The following is a 25,242-nucleotide window of genomic DNA, read 5'->3' as shown; positions in this document are numbered from 1 at the left end:
GTGGGTGGGTAGTTTGAAGCAGCGGGGTAAATCTCTGGCTGTCCGGGAAGAGAAAACTGACTGTCTACTCACTCCCGGCTATTTCTTCTGCATAGTCAGCTCTCTGAATGCTGCATTACATCCGAAGGAACATGGTGATATATTTTTCTCTAGTGTAGTTGGTAGTGCATTATCTTCTAGTAGGCTATAGTTGATAATACATTATCATCTTGAAATTTTGGTTAATTATCTTATATTTATATAAGATGTTTTATTCTTTTTTAATTATATTTTATATCTTCTAGTATGTTCAGCAATACACTATCTTCAAGTTAAGATAATATATGCTAATTTTAAGTTATGTTATGTTGTAGGCTATATTATATTATGTTCAAGTATATTTAGGAGGTTGTTTTATCTTATAGTGGTCATGTCCTAGTATTGCTGGTGTAAAGACTAACCGTTATGTTATGATAAGAGCTATCTCTGTGTAACAAAACCCTTAAAAAATCATGCAGACACTGAATATGTTTTCTTTATTTTTTTTTTTTTTTTTTTACATTTCTACCTAGACTCTAAAATTTTAAAGTAAACATTTCAAATGAATTACTGAAAATTGAATAATAATAGGCCTAACAATAATTATTACATTTGATTACACACTTTAATTTGATGTAAAATTAAATTTTCATGTAAAATGAAACCAACAGCTATTAAGGGGCATTTGTAATAGTTGTCTTTAACAGAATAAATGTCCTAAATTGAAATATGCAATGACTTTACGACTAGGCCTACTTTACGACAAATGGACAGAGCTAGCATTTTTTTTATTGCGGGGTGAATCAATGATATTGAATGTGTTAGAGATTTTTGTCCTTGTTTTTAATAATTCCTGAATGTTCATCAGGAGCAGTTTTACCCAATTTGACTTAAAGGAGAGTACCCCTACAACACACACACACACACACACACACACACAAATCACTAAGATAGTTTGCTTTAGAGATGTTTGAGGACACTGATTTCCTATATATCTCCCAAACTTGTGTCCCCAGACTGTCTGAACAGAGCGCTTATAAATGTTTAATAATAGACTTGTTTCTTTTTTCCTTATAGTGCGCACAGAGATTGATTCTCAAGAGTGAAAGCTGAGGAAAGTCAAATGACAGACTTCTCCTTTGGACCAATAGAAGCCCCTAAATCCCAAGGCAGTCATTTTGATCAAGCTGAGTGCCTACAAGCCCCACTCACATGTTTGGTCAAGAGGTAAATAATAGATCAGGGATTAAACTTGTGTAGAATTTGTTCTAGGGTAACAAGCTACACACTCCCAGGATATGCATATTCATCTGATGTGCAAGGCCATGGCAGAGTAAATACCATATGCCCAGTAGTTAGAGATCTTAAATCCCTAATTAAATGAGATATTACTGTACATTGCTCCCTGATATTAAACAACAGAACAGAGAAGATAGACCTTTAAAGAATTATGAGTTATGGACACATTAGCATGTTCACGTGGGTTCAGTTTCCTAGCATTTGTCTAGGAATGAGTAATTCTCCTTTTGATGTTTTATGCAACTTCTAGCTTGTACTGATGTGCCATTAAATTGTTTTGAAATCAATTTCATAATCCTTTTTCAAAATTCCTTTCTTACTCTGCATGAAATAAGCTCAATGTAGTCAATTAAATGTCCTCATCATGTGGCAAACCATCCTGTAAGTGCAATGAACAAGTGGCGTCCAAGAGTTATGAACTCAGCAGCTTGACTCCTTTATTTGCTCAAGAAAAACATGACATTAAAGCAGCTTCCTTTCTGAAATCAGCTGCAAAAAGCCACCTGTGGGACCTGAATATAAGTATTGGTTTATGTCAGACCCCTTCCAGTTGTCTAATTACTCAAAGGGCAGTTGATGATGAGCTATTGAACCTTCAACCGGTTTTGGTCCTTTGGGACGACCATCAGCTGTCATAGACTGTGTGTCTGTTCAATAAATGCCACACGCAGTTCCTGTTTGTGGGTACTGAGGAAAATGTCAAGCTGATGGTGTCGCTTGACTTCTGGAAGGAGGCCATGCACGTTTCGCTCTAACTTCGCCGTCCACCCTCAATAAGGAAGTCATTTTTTACCATTGATCTCTTGTCTTGTGTAAACTTTCCCTAAACATCCTAGCTGGAACATTGATTCACGGTAGAAGGAAACAAAGTACATATTTGTTAGCTATACTTGACGCCATACTTTCAGATGATAATGGCCATGGACACCTCTTTGCACACATTCATAAGCATAAACAAAAACAAAGGAGTGAAAAGGTTCTCTGTGTTTGCCAGAGGCTAACATTATTTGAGCAGCATGATCCTCTCAGGGGAAATCTGATACAGCCTGTAGGGGAATCACTTCGCTCCTTTTTCCCACAATTCAACAGAGACACATGGGGCAAGCATTGCTCCCTCTACCCTGCTGGCTCCCCTTTCTCCCCCCATCGCCCACAGGAAGAGAGCCCTCTTATCAATCCCCTCATTATCCGAACCCACTGCCTGCTGAAGACAGTTAGAAGGTCATCAGATGGAGCCAGAGACTCATGCACGGGGGACAAATGCTCAACAGTGGAGCTTGTCCTGGGATGCAGAGCATTCTGTGGGAGCTCCGGGTGTGTTGCACGCAAGCGGATGGGCGCGTGATGACAGGTTTGCCGATGGGGAAGTGCAGAGATGCAGCTTTGTAGGTTGCATGCCATGGAAGCCACAGAATAGATGACTGTCTGTCGCTGTTATGAAGGAGCTGGATTTTTGCAAAGGCCTTATAGGTTCACTGCAGTTGCATTACAGAGAATTATATTAATAAAGAGTTCAGGACCCACTTTAACTATATGTACACATAGTTAAATTAATCATTAGAGACAATGCACCTATTGTGTACATACATGTTTTTACATTGTACTAATATTTAAAAGAATATTGGTAACTCTTTATTTTACGGTGTCATTGTTACATGCAGTAATAAATATAAATTATGCATAATTACATGCAACTAACCCTAAACCAAACCCTAATTCTAACCATAGTCATGTAGTTATTTAATTTTCCTCAGTACTTAAATGTATAATTACAGTGTAACAAAGACACCTTAAAATAAACTGTAACCAAAATACCTTTATATAGTTACTCATTTCTGTAGTCACATCTACTACTTAACCCAACCATGCCACGAAACCTAGTCCTAACTTTAATTGAATCCAACCTCAATAGCAGAAAAAAGTGCATGTTTTACAATTCAAAATGAATATAAGCAGATTGGGATATACCTAACTTTTTATTTATTTTACACAAAGTTATTAAAGACACCTATTATAAAGTGAGACTAGATTTTATTTTCTATTATTAATATCATATGGTATGCCCTATCCCTTATTATCATAAATTGTCTTTTTTGTCATTAACATTTGGTTTATGCTGAAATGTAACCAAGTTACGTTATAGGTTCTTTAAAAGTTTGGAGTAAATAAATATGTAATAGGATGTCTATTACATATTTATTTACTCCAAACTTTTAAAGAACCTACATACATAACGTAACTTGGTTACATTTCAGGATAAAACAATGGACGTGGGAAGATGGAGAGGATACAATTCTATTTCCCTTTTAAAAACCAATATCCTGGGGCACATAAACTGTCAGAATCAAGTTTAAAGCATCTACACTATCTCAACTGGATTTGCACACCCACATGTTCATCCTCTGGGAAATGATGTGTTGTGCTCCTCTTTAAAATGCCTCTCATTTCCATTCCAAAGTGACACTACCAGGTTTGCAGCCAGCATGTCGACAAAGCGAGCGTCTTGTATGTTTTTATAGCATTATAAAGTGCGACATTCTTTTCTTCCCCTCTTTATCAAAGGTAAACGCTCAGCAGATGACAGTCCTCCTACCTCGGATTGCAGGCGGAGAACCGGGGTTTTCCCAATCCTCTGTGGTGAGATACTTCCCGTGCTCTGCCTACTCAGCCCACCAAGGGATTGTCAATGCTTTCTGATTTTATGTGCTGCATGGTGATTCGGTGTGAATACATCTCTGTTTCTCAGTGACATGGAGAAGGAGGAACAGATGAGTTAAATGGAATCATTTTTTTTGACATCACCTCAAAAATACTGTGGCAGCAACAAAGACAATAGACAGAATCAGAATTTGTCAGGCTATGATATAAGGTTCTAGAATGCTTAAAATCACACATTCCTGCTACTAAAGCCTTAGATTAAAATAGGCTAATTACTAAAAGTAAAAAAATCTAAATCTAAATAAAAATCTAAATACAAAGCCAAGAACAACCAGTGAAGAGCAAAAGAAAGGTTTAAAACCTAAATACTCAAAACAAATAAAAATCCTAAAAAAAAGCAATTCAAAATTAAATGATAATACTGTAACAACAGGATTTAGCTGGATTTTAAGCTAAAAAATCCCCCCCCCCCCCCCCCTCCCCCCCTCACACACACACACACAGCTAACAATAGTGTCTAAGTCAATATCAGACTCTCATGAATAAAAGTCAAAAAGTGGTCTGACAAAGTTCATACCTTTTTGTTGATAATTATTCATGTTGTACAGTATAAATTAGGATCACTCAAGGATATTCTGTTTTTATTATAGGCTAATTATTTTTATTCTCTATATATTCTTTTCTGTTTTTGAATCCAGATTTAAACTAAATAGATAACTGGAAAAATGACTACTTTTATTTCCTACTTGAACAACATTTGCGTGGTTGTCTGTTGATCTGAACTTTTTACAGGCCTTGGGGGTTGTAAATGGAGCATGTTACATTTGTGACGTTTGGCCGCTGTTGGAGGCTGTTGAACGGAAACTGATATTAGTGCCAGAGAGTGCATGTAAAATCACATTCGGAATGGATGACTGGTAACTATCGGCAGTAAACAAAGGGCTTTGTTGAGCAAGAAAGAAAAAGTTGATTCAAAAGTGCCATGTGTCGTTGCAAATTACCAGCCAGTCTACTGCCTCTGAAATCGCAGCTCAAATGAGCATCCTAATGAGAGGTACTGTTTGCGGGTCAAAGAAAAGCCTAATCACGCTAAGTCAATTGACTTCTTCTGGAGCAAGAGAGCATGCAAGCTCCAAAGCAGATGACCTGCTGTCTGTTGCACTCCTGCAACCTCCTTTATATCTGTCTAATCTTGTTTCTGTGGTTTTAATCATCTAGCCTTTTGACTATGATATGACTCTAGCCAATGAGGACAGGCACTGTTGTTTATACTCCATTATACAACCATTATGCAATGAAAAAATGCAATAATAGATGTACCTTAATGAAATCAGAATGATACGAGAGTACAGGCTAAATGATCATTTATATTGTGTGAACAAGATAAACAACCCTGGTAGACTCTTTAGGAGCTTTTATTTAAATAGGCACATTGAGAAATAGGTATTTGACTTACAGTGCTGCACACCTGGAGTAATTGAGCACTATGAGTGATATGGTAATATCCAAGATGTATGCCGAATAATCATTTTACTGACTAACATTTTACCATGGGAATTCAGCAATGTATAGCTATAATGTAAATATAGGCTAATAACCACATTTTTTTGGAGAAAACTAAATCATAGTTTTTGCTAAATAATATGGTTATCCTTACTACAATAAAACGTTGACAACTTGATAACCAAACCATTTGAAAGAAAGAAGGACAATTAGCTTTTTACACCAATATTAATTTATTATGATTTACAGTTGTAAAAATTGCTGTAGTAACTGTTGTTATTAGTTGGAAACTATACCATGGAAGCTATTTTGTAAGATATTTAGGCTTATAATGTAAGGTTTTGTAGCCTAACAGTTATTTGATACTTTTTATGCATCAATAGGTCTTGCCTGTGAATGTTAACAACATCAAATATTAGAATAGTTAAATCATTTAGAAATATGTTCCGTGTATAATACTGATAGCATTTAAAAATGGTAATGTTATATTATTCACATGAAGAATGTCCATAGAGACCAGAAAACCGTAAAGTGTTTCGGGCTGTCGTGAAGTGTGGTAAACGGCTCTGAGTCAAAACACGGAACTGGCGCGATCATTTGAAGCAGTCCAGGCGTTTGATAGTATTTTCTCTTTAATGAGGTCTGTTTTCTGTTTTCCCGTTTTAGCCTTCTAATGACCACATAATGTCAGATGGTGTTTTAATAATATCGCAGATCTTCACTTTACATAAACTGTAAGTTCAGCAGTATCCAAGGACGCGCTGCAGGTCAGACAACACACTTTATTGAAACGAGCAGTTGTTATGGTTCAGCGAGCTGTTTTATTATTGTCTTATTAAACACTTTTAATGGATTATTTCTGTAGGTGGTCATATGATTTAAATGTTTTAGTGAATTGCTGTATTAAGTGTCTGTTTATTGTGGTTTGATCAATTCACAGACTCAGATTAACTTCATGTGTGTTATTCATCGTGCTGCTCATTCGCACGATATTTAGCTGTCATCATCCGAGACTTAACTACACTGTACACAGAGTATCTATCTATCTATCTATCTATCTATCTATCTATCTATCTATCTATCTATCTATCTATCTATCTATCTATCTATCTATCTATCTATCTATCTATCTATCTATCTATCTATCTATCTATCTATCTATCTATCTGTAAATGAAACCTTTTCTGTTAGGAACTCGATGGACTCAAAAGACAATGAACGTGTTTTGCTCCTTGAGGAAGAGGTGACGAGTTTGTCTGAGGACCTCGCTCAATGCCAGGTATATTAAACCATTTATTTGTCAAAGTAGCCTAATCTTTCATTTGTCTCTTTTTCTCTGTCTCTGGCTTTATTGACTCTTATTGTTTTCCACAATGTCTTCAACTAATGCAACAATAATCTGATAATCAAATATTCTAAGATAACACATCAGAAGCTTGTAACGTTATAGCCCTTTCTTGGAATTTATTTATTTATATATTTTTTGTGTGCGATTGCAGTGCTAAGATGATCAGACTTCTATCTGACTGATATGCCCTCTGTGTATTAAACATTAAACTCATGTGACTTATCCTGCATATTGATAAAGCCCCACCAGGTGGTGCCTAAAAACAAATACCTGCATTGTCAATAGTGTCTCAAACTTGTAATCATTAAGTAATTACAAGTTTTAAGTGACACTTATTACTAATATATGTGCATTTCTGAGCACATAGCTTACTCCCAGACATCTTTACCACTGATTTTGGTAACTACTAATAGAGAAGAGCTGTCAGTTACACAGTGGGTAGCCTCTACTTACTATAAACCAATATAAGACTTACTCTGACCTACAATAGGTTTACATCATCAGAGGATGTCGATTGAATGTCTTTTTTCACTTGCGTGTGGTTCACAATTGATTTTTCTACCTCTTCACTTTTAATGACATGTATGTATAAAGAATAACATATCATTTATGTAAAAGGCACAATGCCCATCCATCGACTGCCATTAACTGCAAAATGTTTCTAGTGGACCTGAGAATTATCAGGGAGGCAGTTTTACTTTATTCATATTTGTATAAATAGCAACATTCAATGAGTGCACTCATCCAGTGGGCATTCATGGTCTGCTGTATAAGATAAATAATTCATCAATACGACTGCCTTTCAACATATCAAACACCTTCCATGCCATGAGAAAATCTCTGTAATGTGTGGGAGTTGCTCAATCTTCTGATGTAGTGAGATTAAGCACTTGTGAAGAGACCACCTATTTGATGGAGGACTTTTCTTAATTTGTCATTAAACACAATGAAGACCAGGAATAGTGAGATCTCTATTTCTATTCATTTGCGCAGGCTCTCTCTCTCTCTCTTTCTTACACACGCTACTTTGTATGTTTAGCCTATGGTCTACCAAGGTCTGCCTGCACCATTTAGTAAATAATTAATTAGACACTTTTGAATAGGGTTTAAAATTCATGTACTAATTGGACACCAGCAGATTCTGTAGGGATTTATGACTTTAATCTTATAATGATGTGGACATAATTTAACAGATAATTTTATATTAAGTTGATCTGGTATAATTCAGTTTTTTTTATTAATGTCAGAAAATGTAGTTTTTAGATGTCTCTCATTAAATGTAACGTAGCTTAAAAATCTTTGAAAGCCATTTTTTTCCCAAAGACACTTTGAATTGTAAGTGTGTTTCTTCCATATCTCCCTGCCACCACTTTCTTCTTTAGGCAACTGAGTTCAGATTCTATTTAGTTTTTTTGCTTTTTGTTTCTGTATGACTCTTCAGTCTTTTCTCTATGAATAGGATTTCTCTGATTATTCATTTGTTAGAACAGAAATGTTTCATGCATTTTGATGGTCAGTTTCGGTCCACACTATGATATCATTTACTGTTTTTTTTTTTTATGGAATATGTTGGTTAAACAACATGACTTTTGGTGGAGTCATGAGTTATTAGTTCTCATGTATATATATATGCATGAGAACTAATGAATAACACACACACACACACACACACATGTATGTTGGTTAAACGACATGGCATGTATATCATTGACCTATATGTCAATATATATCATATACTGTATGTTGGGAAGAAATGAATATACAAAGAGAAACTCAGAACTGGAAATTGCTCATTTAGAAGCTACTTTTTAAACTTTTGAGCATCACCAACAAAATAATTGTATTACTGTTGTATTTGCTTCTAATAGGCAGACAAGGAGTTTGTGTGGTCGCTTTGGAAGCGGCTTCAAGTGGCCAGTCCAGACCTCACGCAGGCTGTGAGTCTTGTAGCGGAAAGGTGAGTCGCATTGTAAAGTGACCGATTTTTCCAGTTCCTTTCTTCTGTTGAATCATTATGCTCTTACGTCTCAGACTTGAAATAAATGCTGTTTCTGCCACAATAAATCCCTGATTCGCGAGCACACATCGCAGTGGTTCTGCAGGGGTGTGTGTTGGGTGGTTGCACCGTTGAACGCAGTTATGAGAGAACCCGAGAGCAGATGATGATCTAAAACCCCTCTTATCCTCCTCATAGACTCCCTCCCTCTCTTCCCATCTAAACGCTAAAAAAACTCCTCTTTGAGGGATATACACTAGATTTAACACGACTTATGACCCTCAAAGAGGGTGTGGGGAGCTACAAAAGTGGCATGGGAACGTGTTGAGAAAAAAAAAAAGAGAGCAAATTCGCAATGCTGAACGATTGCCATTATCATGGCTTTTTTAAAAACTTATTATGATGAGGTGTAGATAGAGCCAAATTTTCCACATGGGAGAAAATTGAGGCCACTGGCATGGCTCTGTATTTATTTGGATAAATATTAAATAAACCTTCCCGCCACCTGATGAAAGGTCAGAGATGATGGTTAGTGACCAAAAGCTCAAGCTTAGAAAGTATGTTCCTTGATCTAAAAGCGATGATAAATAAAAGAGCGCCAGCCAGGCTACGTTCTCCCGTATCTCTCACGAGCTCCTTCCTCAGGCACAGCCAACAAACCAAGCTGCTCCTCAAAGAACTGGCAACATGTACCTGAGGGCGTGTGCATATATCAGCATAGCGCCACACGGGAGATTGACATGATAATTGTGCTGACTCTGTGAAGCACACAGGCTTCTGGGAATTCTGGCCAGTCTAGTAGTGAGCGAACGCTTGGCTTGGGATATGGTTAACATCACCAAGCTTCAAGGCAGTGGTGTACTCTGAGGAGAGCTGTATCATGTCAGATGTCCTCAGGGAGAGTTGGAATGAGAAAGGGTGGAAGAGATTGAAAAAGTGAACCAGGGAAAGAAGGATCCCAGGTGAGTGGCGGCTGTTCAAACAAACTTGCCCCAATTGTGATTCTTTTGTCTTTTCCCCCCAAACACCCACTAAAGAGGGTTAGATGCTGAAAGGAAAGGAGTGTTTGTGTTCCCCAGTGAGTAGTGTTCCTGTTTTGATATCCCGATAATTACTGATACCTGGAGACTGGAGTTATATCCCATCATTCCCTGTTGACCCTCTGCGGTATAAGCTTAGAGAACGCGCTGAGTGGTTGAAAGGCAATTTTGCCTGTTTCTTCTCCCACAGCATCCAGTCTACCCTGCAGTGTTTTATCTCCTAACCAAGCATCACTGTTGCATCATCCCAAATAGATTTTCAAATGTGAATGGCTACAGCATTCGCTGAGGCCAGTGGATCAGTTCACCCTCTTCTGTATTCCGTTACTGTGGCAGCCTGCGCCTCTAATTTTGCTCTTTTGTTCAATCTGTGCTGTAGAGAGAAGCAGAAAGCTGAGAACAAGGACAGGAAAGTTCTGGAGATCCTTCAAGCAAAAGACTACAGAATCCAAGAGCTGGAGCAGGTACTGTGAGAGCTTTACGCAGCTCTGGAATCAACTTAAACTGCAGCCACAGGTGTACAGACATGCATGTGGTCCGAGAAACCTTCGTCTCTCCCTTTTTTTAATGAGCATCTCTGACTGCTTGATAGATCTGCTTGGATGACAGCTAATGATGAAGCCGTGTTGTTAATTCACCTTTAATCATGCCCCTTAATGAAACATCTGTCAGTCGGCTTCATTAGCTGCTCTGTCTCTTCACCAGCAGTGAGTCCGTCAAACATGTCCACTCATACTGCTCGTTTGTGTAAATAAGATTAGCCATGGCTTGACAACCCATAGCAGACCAAACTCCAACCTGTTAAACACCACACATCCGCTCCGACAGCATGACAGCATTATTAATTATTATGAAATCTTTTTCATCGCAGGAATTACGCTTAGTTTGTAAGCACCATAGATATGAATACCTAGATTGCACATTAGAAACTATTGCTAATTACAGTGATGCGTCTGCGCATCTGCCATATTGGAAAGGTCAAGATCTGCCTGGAAGTAAATTGACAGATGTGCTTTGCAACAGGCTGGAACAGTCGCTTCTAACGATTTTCTCAGGATTTGATTTGTCATAAATGTCAGTTACATGTTACAAGTTACATGCATCAATATGGTGCACTTTGGAAGCGGAATTAAAAGCTTCCCTTTTCAGTGACCAAATTAAAGAGAATCAAAAATGTATTTGCATTGACTTGTACCTGAACTTGAAAATGACTAATGGCTTAGTTGTGATACTGTCCACATTACATTCACACTGGGTTTTTTTTATAATCATAATAATATAATTATTATTACTATTATTTATTATTATCATTAGTATTATTATCTATTAGACACGTTGTAATAACTGCACTGTAAAATAAAGAAAATGACTATTGCATATTAATTATATTATTAGTACAGTAGTATATTAGTTTATTTTTCACATTTCTTTTGGAAAACTGCTGGGATATCTATTATGAGAAAAGTAAAAGTATGTTCAGTTTATTATGAAACTGTGGCAAGCTGGCAGCACAGATTCCTTGGGAAGCAAAGGACCTCCTTGGAAGCTCACAGACCTCTGCAGGGGCAGGGGCGAAATCGCGTTCCGGGGGGCGGGGAAATCGCGTTCAGCGGGACACTGCGATACAACCGAAAAGGGCACTTTTGCTTTCACGATTAAAGGGGCCACAACCCCCTATCCCCCTCACCCGATGAGAAGAACTGATCGTTTGTAACATGACAGATTTAGTAGATTTAGTATTTCTTTTAATTTCATCTTAACTTGTCCTATTATGCTGTTATTTATTTTCTAAACCGTAAACTATACTTAAAACCGTATATTAGCAAGTGTGCTGCATATCAACATGGTGAGCTGATATTTAGTACTACAGTACAATTGTGTTGTTACTTTTATACAACAATTCTATAAACAAGACATTAATATTAAATTATGTTTCTGCCATAGCATCAATCTTTGAATGTTGCCAAGCAACAAACAGACTGGAACAGAGTATGTGAGTGGACCTGAGCAACAAAGAAAATTCCCATACTCCACTCACTAGGGAGAGAAACCTTGTTCTAAATGATCCTGAAGCATAGAAAACACTGACAACTCCACTTACATTGCTCAACATACTGGGAAAGCTGCAAAAAAACATACAAGCAGAGTAATACAAATAGTGAAACATTCCAGTTCTGATGTCCTTCATATCAGCACTATATATGAAACATCACCAATCAAATTAGACACCCAGAACTAACTGTTGTACAGTATAAATCACATTTAATCATTTGAGAAATGTGAAACATGCCACTCATGGTCAGGCACATATTGATGCATCATCCATACAGTTGTAAATTGTAAATACCGTAGTATTTATATCGGTATAAATATATAATGAACTACTGATTATAGATTGTATACAGTGGGTTATATGACCTGCAGTATATTAACAAAATACATTATATAAACCATAAACGTGAAATGGTTCCAAGATGACAGATCTGTTGACATTTCCAGAGCAAGCACATACCATTTCTATGTATTAATATCTATGGTCAGCAATACCCGTATTTTTGCACATTCATTTGTTTAATCTGTTTCAGTTCCAAAACCAACATTGCAAATTTTGAAGTTGATATTTTAGTATGCAATATTATTAAAGGACAAGTTCGGTATTTTACACTTAAAGCCCTGTTTCAAGATCGTTTCTGATGAAATAGAACGGTTAAGATTAAAATTTGGACACATGCTGCTGTCCCGAGAAATTTCGGTTTCTGTGGTTGCACCCCCCCACCTCCACAATGGTTGCATAGGTGCACAGAAACAATCCTTCCTAAAACGCATTAAACTTTAGTTTACAAAGATGTTAAACTCACCGAGTGGTCAGGGGTGTTCACTGATATGCTCACACAAAAATCGCTGAAAAAGATGCTTTCCAACAGGTTTTATCGTAGTTTTTGTCCAAGTCAAGTCAAATGGAGTTGTTCAAAAACTACGATAAAACCTGTTGGAAAGCATCTTTTTCATCGATTTTTGTGTGCACCTATGCAACCATTGTGGAGGTGGGGGGGTGCAACCACAGAAACCGAAATTTCTCGGGACAGCAGCATGTGTCCAAATTTTAATCTTAACCGTTCTATTTCATCAGAAACGATCTTGAAACAGGGCTTCAAGTGTAAAATACCGAACTTGTCCTTTAAGAGATTAAAAGTTAAGAGTCAAGTTTTCTTCTGTCAGGTTAGAATTTCAGTGGCCTGTTAGTGGAATATCGCCATTTTGCCCAGTTTGAGAAACTCATTAATAGTCAGAATTCTGGGTACCACTCAAAACCACTGGCATTCGGCTCATCCAAATTTTGCGCCAAATGAACCCAAATGTGATTAATTGCTTTTTCTTTCCTTGGCCCTGTGATGGTCTGCTGAATCCTCATCTCATCTCTGCATTTCCACACTAACTTTGACCAGCTTTCCTCCCACCCCACCCCCTTCCATTACCCCTCTTCTTCCATTTTTGTAACATAATTAGCTTTCATTTTTGAACTGCACTGGGGATTTCTAATGCTAATCTCTCTGTCCTAGACCTCTTAACTTCTTTAAACCTCTTTTCCTACCAATCGAGAAGTACTGGGGTTAAAACAGTGCTTGCCTACCTCATTATCAACATTCTGAATTGAGCTTCACTTGTGCTATAAATCTCTATTAAAACCTGCATTTGCATGGTGCACAGACTGAACATAAGTTCTCTATCTATAAAGATTCAAGTGATTTCCCCCAACATGGCAATTAATTGCCTCCCACAGCTCAGGGCTATTTTTTGAGATATCAGCATTGAGTCTACACAACTGGTTAAAGTGTGTGTTAGCAATAGGAGTGCATTAACGGAATATCGGACATGGTACAGGGATATCTGTGACCAATACTGAATATTTGCACTGAACACTTAGTTCACCCAAAAATGAAAATTCTGTCATCAATTATTCACCCTCATGTCATTCCAATCCCATAAGACTTTTGTTCATCTTCAGAACACAAATTTTTAATGAAACCTGAGAGATTTCTGTCCCTCCACTGGAAGTCCATTCCTGCAAAACTTTGATGTTTTGAAAAGTTCATCATAAGGATATTGTAAAAGGAATCCATATGAATCTAGCAGTTTAATCATGGGTAAATATGTTCACTTCATATGATGAACAAATGTAATCTATGCTTTTATTCACAAATAAACATTGATTAACACACATACATATAGCTCAACAGATTTTGTATAGGGAAGCACAACCGTTCTTGCTTGTGATTTATGTGGTTTATGATCTCTTTATGAACTTTTTGAAACCTCAAAGTTTTGTGGTTATGAAAACAAATTTCTTATGTTTTTTGGATAAACTAACCCTTAAGTCCTAAATATGCTTCATTTTACAGTCTGCTGAACACTTGGTTAAGTGTTCTAGTTTTTCTGTGTAGTATATTCCACTGTCCATGAGACATGTTCAACACATGCACACTACGGCTGCTTTATGATACTAGTGTTGCACCGAAATAAATGTATTATAGATACAACCAAAATGAAATTAACATGTCCAAGTAACATTTAGCCGAAAACCAAAAATTGAACTCTTTACGCTGTTCAAAGTTAATTTAGTAGTAAAGTTCCTTCTCTAGCATAAATGTTGCTCACAGTGAAGTGCATCCATACTTTACCTGTTGTATCTTATCCACATTGTGGATAATTGACAGCTAAGCAACTAGCCTACCACTTTAACGCTTCAAGAAATTCATAAAGGAATCGTACAACTAATCCATGTGAATTGAGCGCTTAAGGCCACATTTTCAGAAGAGGCACAATCACTTTATACGCTGAACAGATTGAATTTAGGTTTTTTATTTACATATAAACAATCAGCGAACATAAACAGAAGCTCAACCAAACCTGCTTGATGCGCGACAACAAATCTCTTGCAGAAGCTCAAACCTGCTGCGTAATACATGAGAATTAACCTTATTGGTTCTTCCACGTCAAGCAAACATGTTTGAGCTTCTGTTTTTTCCTGATCTGATGTGTGCGCTGATGAATGTTTATATGTGAATAAAAGCCTAAATTTAGTCTGTTCATCATATAAAGCGATCGTGTCTCTTCAGAAAAATTTGACTAAATTCATATGGATTAGTTTTACGATCTCTTTATGAACTTGTTGAAGCGTCAAGGTTTTAGTTGCGTAGCTGTCAATGGCGGGAAAGAAATTGCTCAGATTGAATTAAAAATATCTTCAATTGTGTTCCGAAGATTAACGGAAGTCTTACGGTTTTGGAACAACATGAGGATGAGTAAATTATGACAGAATTTTCCTTTTGGGTGAACTAACCCTTTAAGCATGCTTTTAGCTTCATCATGTCCTGCTGACACGTCACAGTACAGCACAGCACAGCTAATTCCTTGGAAATGTAACCCGCTTGCAAACATTGAGCAATACAGAATGAAACGCCTGTAACATGCTTTCCCGCATCATGCAACAACTGACCCCATTACAGAAACTATTAATGAAACCTAACGCTCAGTCCTGTAAACACTCATACCCAGATTGCTTGTGACTAACGGCTGTCTCTCACGATCACTCGTGTGGCTCTTTAAACAGAAAGTGACGGCACAAGAGCAGGAGATAAACAACCAAGTCCAGCAGTTGCGTGGCAGTGAAGAGTGCAGTCTAATGAAGAAAGAACTGGCAGCTCTGCAGCACAGGCTGGGGAATAAGAGTCGACAACTTAAGGTTTGGACAAATTTCCACTGGCACCACTTTTAAAGTGCTGCCTTGTGCCTGTGACACACTGGGGGGGGGGGGCTACTGACAAGCCCCTGGAGGCAATCGCCTAAGGCCTCAAAATCCCGGGTCGGCGGCAGGGCGGGGGTGGTAGTGACAGCGGAGCTGGGAAAAGCAGCTAACTTTCTCAATAAATACTTAATGATGGCTGAGCAGAGGAAAGTGTGTGTATGTGATGTGGCTTCTCCTTAATTACCTTCTGATGGGACTGGCATGATTAATTGATAAAGTGAAGATCTAGGGAGGATGTCTTTGCAGGGTCTCTCTTAGCAAAGGGAGGGAAGGATAGTACGGACAAAAAAAGAAAGGGGCGAGAGATCAGCATCAAAGGCAGGCTGGCAGGACTAATGGGCCTGTAGTGGAGCTATTCTCATTAGAGCTGTCATTAGAGCTAAAGATGGCTCCTGCGCCAGGCTACCTGCGTGGGCTTCGGCTTGCCCTGCCAACGCAGGTGAGCTCCAAACCTCTCTCTCCGGCCCTGCCCGCTCTGCCGCCCTTTCATCCCAGCGCTGCGACCGTCTCTCGCTCTCTTTTCCCCGCCAGGAAGCGAGGAGGCAGGAGCAGGAATGCGAGGAGGAGGGCAGGCGGGCCCTGCAGGAAGCCAGGCAACAATTAGATGCTCAGCATTCGGCCTCTCAGGCAGAGCTGGAAAGATTGCGGGACCAAGAGGCCGTCAGCAGTTCCAGAGTCAAGGTAAGGTCCCCCGCTTCGCACCCCCGTTCTTTTTTTCTTTTTCTTCTTCTTTTTTTCTGCCACTTTCTTAGCGGGTTCATGTAAATGAACTTGTCTCACAATGCGCAAATGTTAAATATTGATAGATATGTTCGGAGGGGGGTGAAATAATGACTTGGTGGGTTAACATGGTGGGCCCAATTTTTCTTTCCCCCACTCAACAGTGGGAGTGTACCCCGTGCAACGTGACCAGAGCTGTTTTACATGTGGCCCCGAATCAGTCCTGCCTGCTGTCGCGGTGCTCAGCGACTCGGGCTATAATGACCTACTACAGACGGAGCAGGAGCTGTTGTTAGCATGTTCCATAGGGCCTCATTCAGCATTTGTGTATGTTTAATAGGGCCTGTGTCCTCTTGGGTTGAGTGTCACTCAAGCACCTGTGTGATTACCTGCTTTACATACAGATTTGTGTTCATTACTATCCGTGGGGAAGAGCAGAGGCAGGTCTGTGTGGACCTTAAACTCTAACTAGTCCAATTAAATTAGACTGTAGTGGTGCTCGGACTCTGTCCCCTTTCCTCCTGCGTTCTCTGTCTCTCTCAGTGCCCCTGTCAGCACTGGCTAGTTTTTAATGAGGGCTGGCCCGTGCTCTCCCTGGCCTGAGCGTTTGATGCTCGGCATCTGTTTGCTTCTCATTATCTCCATCAGTTCCTGTGATATGCTGCTGATAGGCTTCCCGCTTTAGTTGCTCATGTTTTACTTTCCTTCTGTTGTGTTTCTTTTGTTTCTTATTAGTTTGTGCTGACTGCTCCCTGTCAAGTGGGTCTATGACAAGTACGAGTGTCCATGATAAAGAAAATAAAAAAATTCTTAGAAATCTACAGTGGAGCACCGGTGACCAATTTCTTTGTTTTTAAATTTTTTAAATTTTTTTTTTTAATATTTACTGCACACGTAAAAAGTAATAAGTCTTTTAAATCTTGGCAAACTATACATTGTTAAGGCCTTTTCACACCAAGGATAACTATAACAATAAAGGAACAGTTTTAGTTTTACAAATCATTCTAAATTTAAAAGAATAGTAAAGCCCACACCATGACGTTATCGAAACAGAGGAACAATATTGTTGGAATAACTTTCAGAACAATAATTTTTCCAGCTGATGAACGATACAGCTGGTCAGAATCCATCCTGCTTAAAAGAGCTGGAGCAATTTACTAAACAAGCTCTTTACTAAACAGATAGCCCTTTACTAAAAAAGGGCTTTTAGGCCAATAGTGTGCTCATTTGAAGAAAATCTTATGACTTATTTAAACTTCTCTTTTGTTTATTTTCAGTGTCTGAATTCGCTCTCTCGTTTTCAATCACTCAAGTGGACTATTGTGGACTTATGTAGGGAATAGTGAATGAGGGTATAGGGGGTGATTTTGGACACAACCCTGGTTTATACTCGCCACGTCCGTACGAATGTGAAGGTGCGCGTGGCATAAATGATGTCATCATGGTGTGGGTGCTCCCATTTCGCGTTGTGGTGTGCACAGCATTTTTTGTAACTTTGTGTGCGGCTCTACTTCCGAAAGATGCACGACATCCTGGCAACTCTGGCCGAGCAGGTATGTCTGTACTGGCCCAGTTTGCACTTGTCTAACTTAGTTGCATACATTTACTTTTGCCAACAATAGTAGAAATATGAAAATAAAGGTCCATGTTTAATAAAAATGTTCATGAAATTTAATTGAAATGTTTAATGAAATTATAAAATATTTAAGAGATGTTTTTTTTAATTTAGCTTTATACATACAGTATGTTCTCATATCCGTATATTTTGCTCTAATGTCACAACTGATAATTTCAAGGTTTACTGGGTTTTCCACGATTCTTTGATTCTTTTGTAGTGGTTTGGTCAAGTGTAATAAAAACTAAAATTCTCACTGCTGCATCCTGGGGGGTATTCTATAAAAGCAAGGTTAAAGGGATATTTCACCCAAAAATGAAAATTCTGTCATAATTTACTCACCCTCAAGTTGTCCCAAACCTGTATGAATTTCTTTCTTCTGCTGAGCAGTGCGCACAAAAGAAGATAATTTGAAGAATGTCGGTAACCAAACATACTATGGAAGTCAATGGGTTCCATCAACTGTTTAAAACACAAATGTCATAAAAAATAACACAAAAAAATCTTCACAACAACCCATCAAAATAAAAGAAAATGTGACACAAATATATTACTGTTGCACAGTGTGTACCTCTCAAAGTAATGATAATTAAAACAGTCACAAAATTTGTCTTCAATGTTTTAATTTTAACACTAAACCTTTGTTGTGTGTGCAGTATTTTGTTTGGATTTTTTTTTTAATTACCATGATTTTTGAAAATAAATTTGTATTAAATCATAAATCTAGAAAAATTAAAACACAACACAGTATATAATAAGTAAATAGTACATTTCACAGGGCCCTATTATTGTAAAATAAATCAATATAGTTGTTAGAAAATCTACAAATTCAATTGATCAGACATGCTTTTTGATCATTGAAATCGAATTAAACGGAAAAATTAAAAAATATATATATTTTTGTTAAACTTTTAAACATAGTGTGTTAAATTAAGAAAGTTTCTTGATTTGAGAAAATATTTAATGAGTCCAGAAAAAAATTAAATGGAAAAAATGGAATCCAGAAAATGTTTGCAAATTTTATTGGGTCCTAGCTAAGCTAACATGTTAGCTAACTCAATGCACCTATTACCAGTTGCGATTATTTTTTATGACCAAGTTTGAAAAGGAAATCCACGTGAGATCATTGGAATATTTATCTTTTAAGAAGTGCATTTGATTCAAAGGCAAAAAAAGGCGAAGTGAGAAGTTTGGTCCAAAAAATTTGGAAGTAAAACAGTGTGAATAGGAAGGTGTCATTAAATATAAAGACAAAATAATTATTTCACAATATATATATATATATATATATATACATAATCCTAATTAGAGACATATCTCGGCCATAGAGGAGTGAATGTGTGCAGGAGACAGAGCATAAATGGGGCTGTTTGCAGCACAAAACAGTAGACACTGAATAGTCTGAATGGATGCTTAGAAGATGAGAGTTAACATCAGTTAGCATTTTAGAGTAGTATGCTTGTAGGCTTCATGAACTGTATCTATTTTAGTTTGGGTATGCATTCCTAGGGTTTGGGTTAAAAAAGGGATTCAAAAGCAAGTTAACAGGTACAAGACATGTACCAACATTTTCTTAGAAATGTACCCCTTGCATTCATTTTTATATGAATAATTCAATTTTTTACATTATACATTTTCATAAACTCAAACTTCTATAACCTTTTTTTCTGTTTCGCTTTCTTAATTTATTTCACTAAAACAAAAATCTGCCAAATGTCTTCTTCAAAACAAGACCAATCTTACGTCTATATTCCAAAGCATTCTTGAATTACAACCATTTAAGTTCGAAATGTGCATTTTTATGTATATTCAAAAAAGGGGGGGTGACACTTAAAGGGTTAAAAAAAACCCTTCTAAACTATTAAACAATTTGACATTTAATAATTAAAAAATGTCATGTGGTGTAACCATCCAGTGAAAAGAGATTAAATTTTTCCCTTTTTAAATGTGAATGTATACATCTTAGGGTATAACATACACCCAGCGCAATGCAGGACCAGGCGTGACACAAGTGTTTTTTGCTAGTTTCAGCCCGACGCAGTTATCATTTTCACGTCCTGCGCCACGTTGTGTTTAAATAGCAAATGCATTTGCGCCCATTTATGTGCCCATGGGCGTGCTGGTCTGAAAATGAGGTGTGTTCAGGCGCATTGCTATTTTGAGGCAACTGAAATAGACTGCGCCATTGACCAACTGAAACCTGGTCTAAAGTCAATGGCGCAATATTTTTTTTGTTATTTAAAGAGTGCGTTAGTAATGTACGTCTATAGGCGGGTCCACAATGCGCGTATACTCTGCTTATTACACACACAGGGATGCCCAGCATCACACAAACTAGCCAAATATTAAAAATAAAAGGATTACAATGTAAAAGATTAATATCGTGTACACAAAGATCCGGCTTGTACCGTAGATGGTCTGCTTGTGCGCTTTAATTCTGCTCACGAGCAGATCCGTTTGCTCTCTGGAGAGGTTTTCAGTCTTTCCGCTTGCAAATTCTGCTATGTAAATAGCGAATCCGCCATGGTGCGAATGCAACTGACTTTTAAAGGGAATGTAAAATTACGCTATGATTGTTTTTTTGAACATTACGCCCAAAACACATCCTTTACTCATTAAGAGAATAGAGACAACCCTTTTAGACCATGCGCTGGGCGAGCCGACCACTTCCGCCGTGCGCTTTAGACCATGCGCTTAGATCGTTAAAATAGGGCACTTAATCATTATGTTCCAAAAAAAAGGTTAAGTATATTTTTTTTAGGTAAAAATAATTTAAACATTTAAATTGTCTTGAGTTATTAATTCATAAATATGATTATGTTTTTGGCGAGTCACACCACAAAGTATTTTACAACCTGCACAAACACTGCCTGGTCATAAAAGACTAAAGATAATAAGAAGAACACAGCGACAGTCATTCGTGTCTACAGGGGTCCTTTCTTTGATATCATTTTCTTGTTCTATGTGTTTTTCCCTGCATATTTCTATGGCACTTGCATTAATTTAGACTTTGTTCACAACACATTATTTTGATGTGGCAGACACAATTATTTTTTATTTAATATTTTTTTTCAAATATTAATAAGAAGTGACGCAGCTTTTTCTTTTTTATCATTAAAAGAAACGATGAAGCCAAACAACTTACGATTTTCTTTTGAAGGATTTCCTTATTTCTTTTTCTAAAAATGTTTTTTTAATTGAGAAATTAACTGAAGATGCATGTCTATTTTATGTAAATGACTGCATGTATGAATTGCGTTTCTAATGGATTTTTGAATAAACTGATAGATCTAGACCAGAAAAATTAATGTTGTGTCATTGACTCGGCTGCCAATAAACATTCAGTGTGTTCTCTTTCAGAATTTGGAAGAGGAAGTATTCAGAAGCAGACAGGACGTGCTAGAGGCTCAAAGTCGCTCAAATGCTTTGTCCCTTCAGCTTTCCTCTGTAGAACGGGAAGGAGCTGACAAAGAACAGCAGCTCTGTCAAATCAAGTAAGCAGCGGTTGCACAGATCTGGCTGAGCTTTGATTAACCCTGACCATGTGAGTTGATCGTGATTTGTGTGCGTCCAGACGCGAGCTACAGGACTTGCAGTGTCTATACAAGCAGAGTGTGGAACATGCAGGAGAACAGGCCCAGCTTATTCAGCAGCTGGAGGGGCTTAACCTGGACACGCAAAGAGTCCTGCGCAGCCAAGAGGAGGCCCACACGGCAGACACGGTCTCCTACCAGAAGGTACAGGAGCGCATCTGTTGTGTGAACTTAGCGCCTGTCCTCACAAGTGAACGTGGTGCCCCTGGGGGGGTGAACTTGTGTTCTAGCAAGGACTTAACTGCATTAACCGAGCTTGTCCTTCACTGTCTGTTTCTGCTGTGACAGCTCTACAGCGAGCTGAGCGTGTCATACCAGGCCCTTTGGCACAGCCAGGAACCGCTCCGGCAGCGGGAAGCAGCCCTCAGCATGCAGCTCAGCCAGAGAGATCAGCAGATCCAAGAACTCCAGGCACAGCTGCAGAGTTTCACAGCAGCCGCGGGGCACTGTGAGGTGAGTCCGTGTGGGGAGCACCATGACAGATTTACATCATGCTCAATGCCCTTTGTATGCAAAGCAAGCTGAATGAGCACTTCAGCAAAACCACACACCGTTCATTTCCTTTTTCTCCTCTTAGTAAAACCGCATCCATAATAAATGAAATGCCTTTCAGTAAGAGATGAATGGGAAGAGATGTCCAGGAGTTTTTGTTCATTTTTGCAAGTCTTCATGCTGTCTGACAACTGCTAATGGTAATGCATATACAGTATATGCTTATTTGTGGGGTATGATTTTTGTATGTTTTTAAAGAAGTCTCTTATGTCACCAAGGCTGCATTCATTTGATCAAAACTACAGTAAAAACAGTAATATTGCAAAATTGTATTACATAGGGATGCTTATAATTAACCGTTAACCGACAATAAGAAATTTGATCGATTAATACTATCGGTTAAATGGTTTAAAGGAAATGTAAGTAATTTATCATCAAGATATTTGGAAAACGTTTGTTGCATGGTTAAAAAATATGCTACACATATAAAATTGAGCTTTTGAAAAAAAAAAAAAAAGAAAAAAAAAGTTATATATATATATTATATAGCGACTTCTTTAACCGGGTATGCTGGGTGGTACGTCATTTGAAAAAAAGTTTATTATGAGCGTGACACTTGCGTTTGCTCTATACAGAGTGTTAGCTACTGAGATGTCAACTCTCATGACACATAGCAACACAGATAAAAGTATTATTAATATTTTGGACCTTTTATTGAAAGTAGCCTATATTTTACCTGTTGAGACATGCTGTCACAAGCACCCGTAAGAGCTGTGATTGTGATGTTTGATTTGAAGGAGGCATGACGTGCAAAAGGGCGGTTTGCAAAATATGCTGTATTTTTGTAATTCTGCTAGGTGCCACCATGGCGCATCAGCTTAGGAAACACAAAAGACTCAGATCTAAATCAGAGATGACAAATAAAAAACACCATTAAATGTATGCCGGAAGTATATATATATTTTTTTCAATTAACAATTAAAATAAATTATAATATAGTATTAGTAGTCTATTATAAATACAATAAGTAAAATATAATTTTAATAAATAAAAATATAAGTATTCTTTAAAAGTGTTCTTTAGAAAATATAGCTGCAAGCAGCCATTATCGGGGCCAAGTGCAAAAAAGACAACAAACCATGCCAACGTGTCTGGGAGTGTCAGACCAACTCCAACAATGACCAATTAAAGACATTTAAGATGATTTTAGGCAAACTAGGTGAAAACATCATATGTACAGTCACTAATAATATGATTTAATTGTTTTTCACTTTCAACCAATAGGTGGTGCAGTTACGAAATTGATGTGGTGTGGTCAGAGTGAGGTGACAATGACACATACAAAGTTTGGTGTCAATATGTCAAGGCATTGCAGAGATAAAGACTGAATAGTCATTTTGGCATAATGCCTCAACTTTGCTGCTGCGGTATATGAAAACAGTTTTGTCTATCGACACGAAATCCATAAGATTTTGTCGGCACAGTCTGAAGGTGATACGATTAGATTTAGGTGAAAATCAAACAAACGGTCTAGGAGAAGTTCGAAAAAGTAGGTTTTAAAAGGAAATAAATATGAAAGACAGGAAGTTTGGTTGACTATGGCAAAATTGGTATCTATGTTTTCGGCATAACCAAAGGAATCTATTAAGACCAGTGTCATTACAATAGGCAAATTTATTCAAATGTTATTAGCATTTTTGGAAATGTTGTTAACTTTTTTACCACAAGGTGGCGCTGCCCCGAAACTTTTTGTCCTCGGAGTGAGCCCATACATGTGTGTGTCAAATTTGGTGAAAATATCTCATTTCGTTTTGGAGTTAGAGACATTTATAAACATAAAAAATGACCCACACCTGAATGTGGAGGATTTTTGAAAGTTGCAGGTTTTTAACTGTGACACGATGATTAAACGGTGACAGGATGCACGTAACTAAGCGACAGAGCTGTCCGTTAAAGATGCAATTATGACGAAATAGTATGTCCCAAAGCGAGCCTAATCTTCTGCTACACACTCAAAAGTATGTACTTTTTCTTTATAAAACCAGTACATACTTTTAAGGCAAAGAATAAGACACAGCTAGATAGTCACCGAGCGCCACAAACAAACAGCAGCCACCTTTTACAAACAATAAGCTTATGCTGTGTTCACGCCATCGTAATTATGAAATAATTACCGCAACCCGTGACATTCTACCCAGAGCTGTTCATGTCCTCGAACTCGAATTTATGCGTTTCTATGTCAACACTATCAATGCAGTAATTAATCTGAAGCAGTCAGGTGGAACAAGTCAGAGCTCTGTAAGTTGTTTACGTTTATTATTATTGTAATGTTATGTGCTTTGAAGGAGGTGTGGCTTTAGAGAGCGCTGTGAAGGGAGGGTGGGATCTCATGCTTTCAATGCTAGCTTGCTATTGCTAACCTCTCCAAAATTGCCTACCCTACCTTTGAAGTGAAACTGAAACAGAAGCCGGCGTTGGACTTACATAGTCTACCTCTCTCATTTGGCACAAATTAATTGGCACAAATGACAGGAATTAATACTTTTAAATTAAAGCTGCAGTCCGGCGTTTTTCCTCTTTGTCGCTATCTCTGTTCGAAATCTGCAATTGCAGTCATTCGCGGAATTATCAACTTTACGTGAGTTGTAGTTCAACACCCTCGACACGGCACAGCGCGGATGAACACAATGTTTGAGGAGAGTGTGAGGCTGTCAGTCACCGCGCCGGTGTGGATACTGGCATTCAGAATCACAGATTATTCTTTTTGGAAGTATGACCAACATAAGAATTTTCACCGGAAAATGTCATCTGAACAAGTAAGAAACATCCACCTTTGTTCTGGTTCTGACATTGCAGTAAATCGCGCTGATTAAATCTAACAATCGCTTATAAGTTATCATATCACGCAAAACCGTGCAAATCATACTTTGTTCTCAAATTGTTAATGTTAACAACATAAGCAAGCATTGCGTGACTACATGTAATGTCCTTCCGATATGTATCCTTGTTTTCGGTCCGGTTGCAGTCTCTTCTTTTTGTAGCCACTCCGAAGTCCGAACGAAGTCTTTTGCATTTTACAGCGGGTGAATCTGTTGTCACTGGTGATTGTCGTTTTAACCTTTCTGGATCCGCCATCAAATTGATAAGTTTAATT

The 25,242-nt window shown here is 37.9% G+C and overlaps 1 protein-coding gene across 3 annotated transcripts in view; it reads left to right on the top strand.

Moving 5' to 3' along the window:
* Positions 1-4: 4 nt before the first annotated feature.
* Positions 5-25,242, top strand: part of cntln (centlein, centrosomal protein) — a 175,796-nt gene continuing 150,558 nt past the window's right edge. The window contains exons 1-11 of one of the 3 annotated variants that reach the window (XM_056265144.1): positions 5-134; positions 1,096-1,245; positions 3,880-3,954; positions 6,670-6,757; positions 8,695-8,783; positions 10,242-10,326; positions 15,474-15,605; positions 16,200-16,349; positions 21,364-21,497; positions 21,578-21,740; positions 21,885-22,049. In XM_056265144.1, the coding sequence (XP_056121119.1) occupies positions 6,677-6,757; positions 8,695-8,783; positions 10,242-10,326; positions 15,474-15,605; positions 16,200-16,349; positions 21,364-21,497; positions 21,578-21,740; positions 21,885-22,049 (999 nt within the window). In that variant the 5' untranslated portion in view covers positions 5-134; positions 1,096-1,245; positions 3,880-3,954; positions 6,670-6,676. Of the gene's footprint in view, positions 135-1,095; positions 1,246-3,879; positions 3,955-6,079; positions 6,119-6,169; positions 6,246-6,669; positions 6,758-8,694; positions 8,784-10,241; positions 10,327-15,473; positions 15,606-16,199; positions 16,350-21,363; positions 21,498-21,577; positions 21,741-21,884; positions 22,050-25,242 lie in introns of those variants that run through there. The other 2 variants (XM_056265143.1, XM_056265145.1) reach the window with 2 other exon arrangements.

Source organism: Rhinichthys klamathensis, unplaced genomic scaffold (genome assembly GCF_029890125.1).
Source record: "Rhinichthys klamathensis goyatoka isolate OS25496 unplaced genomic scaffold, OSU_Roscu_1.1 h1tg000229l_1, whole genome shotgun sequence".
Classification (NCBI taxonomy): Eukaryota; Metazoa; Chordata; class Actinopteri; order Cypriniformes; family Leuciscidae; genus Rhinichthys; species Rhinichthys klamathensis.
The sequence above is the reverse complement of the archived record's forward strand: the minus strand, read 5'-3'. Positions and strand labels throughout refer to the sequence as shown.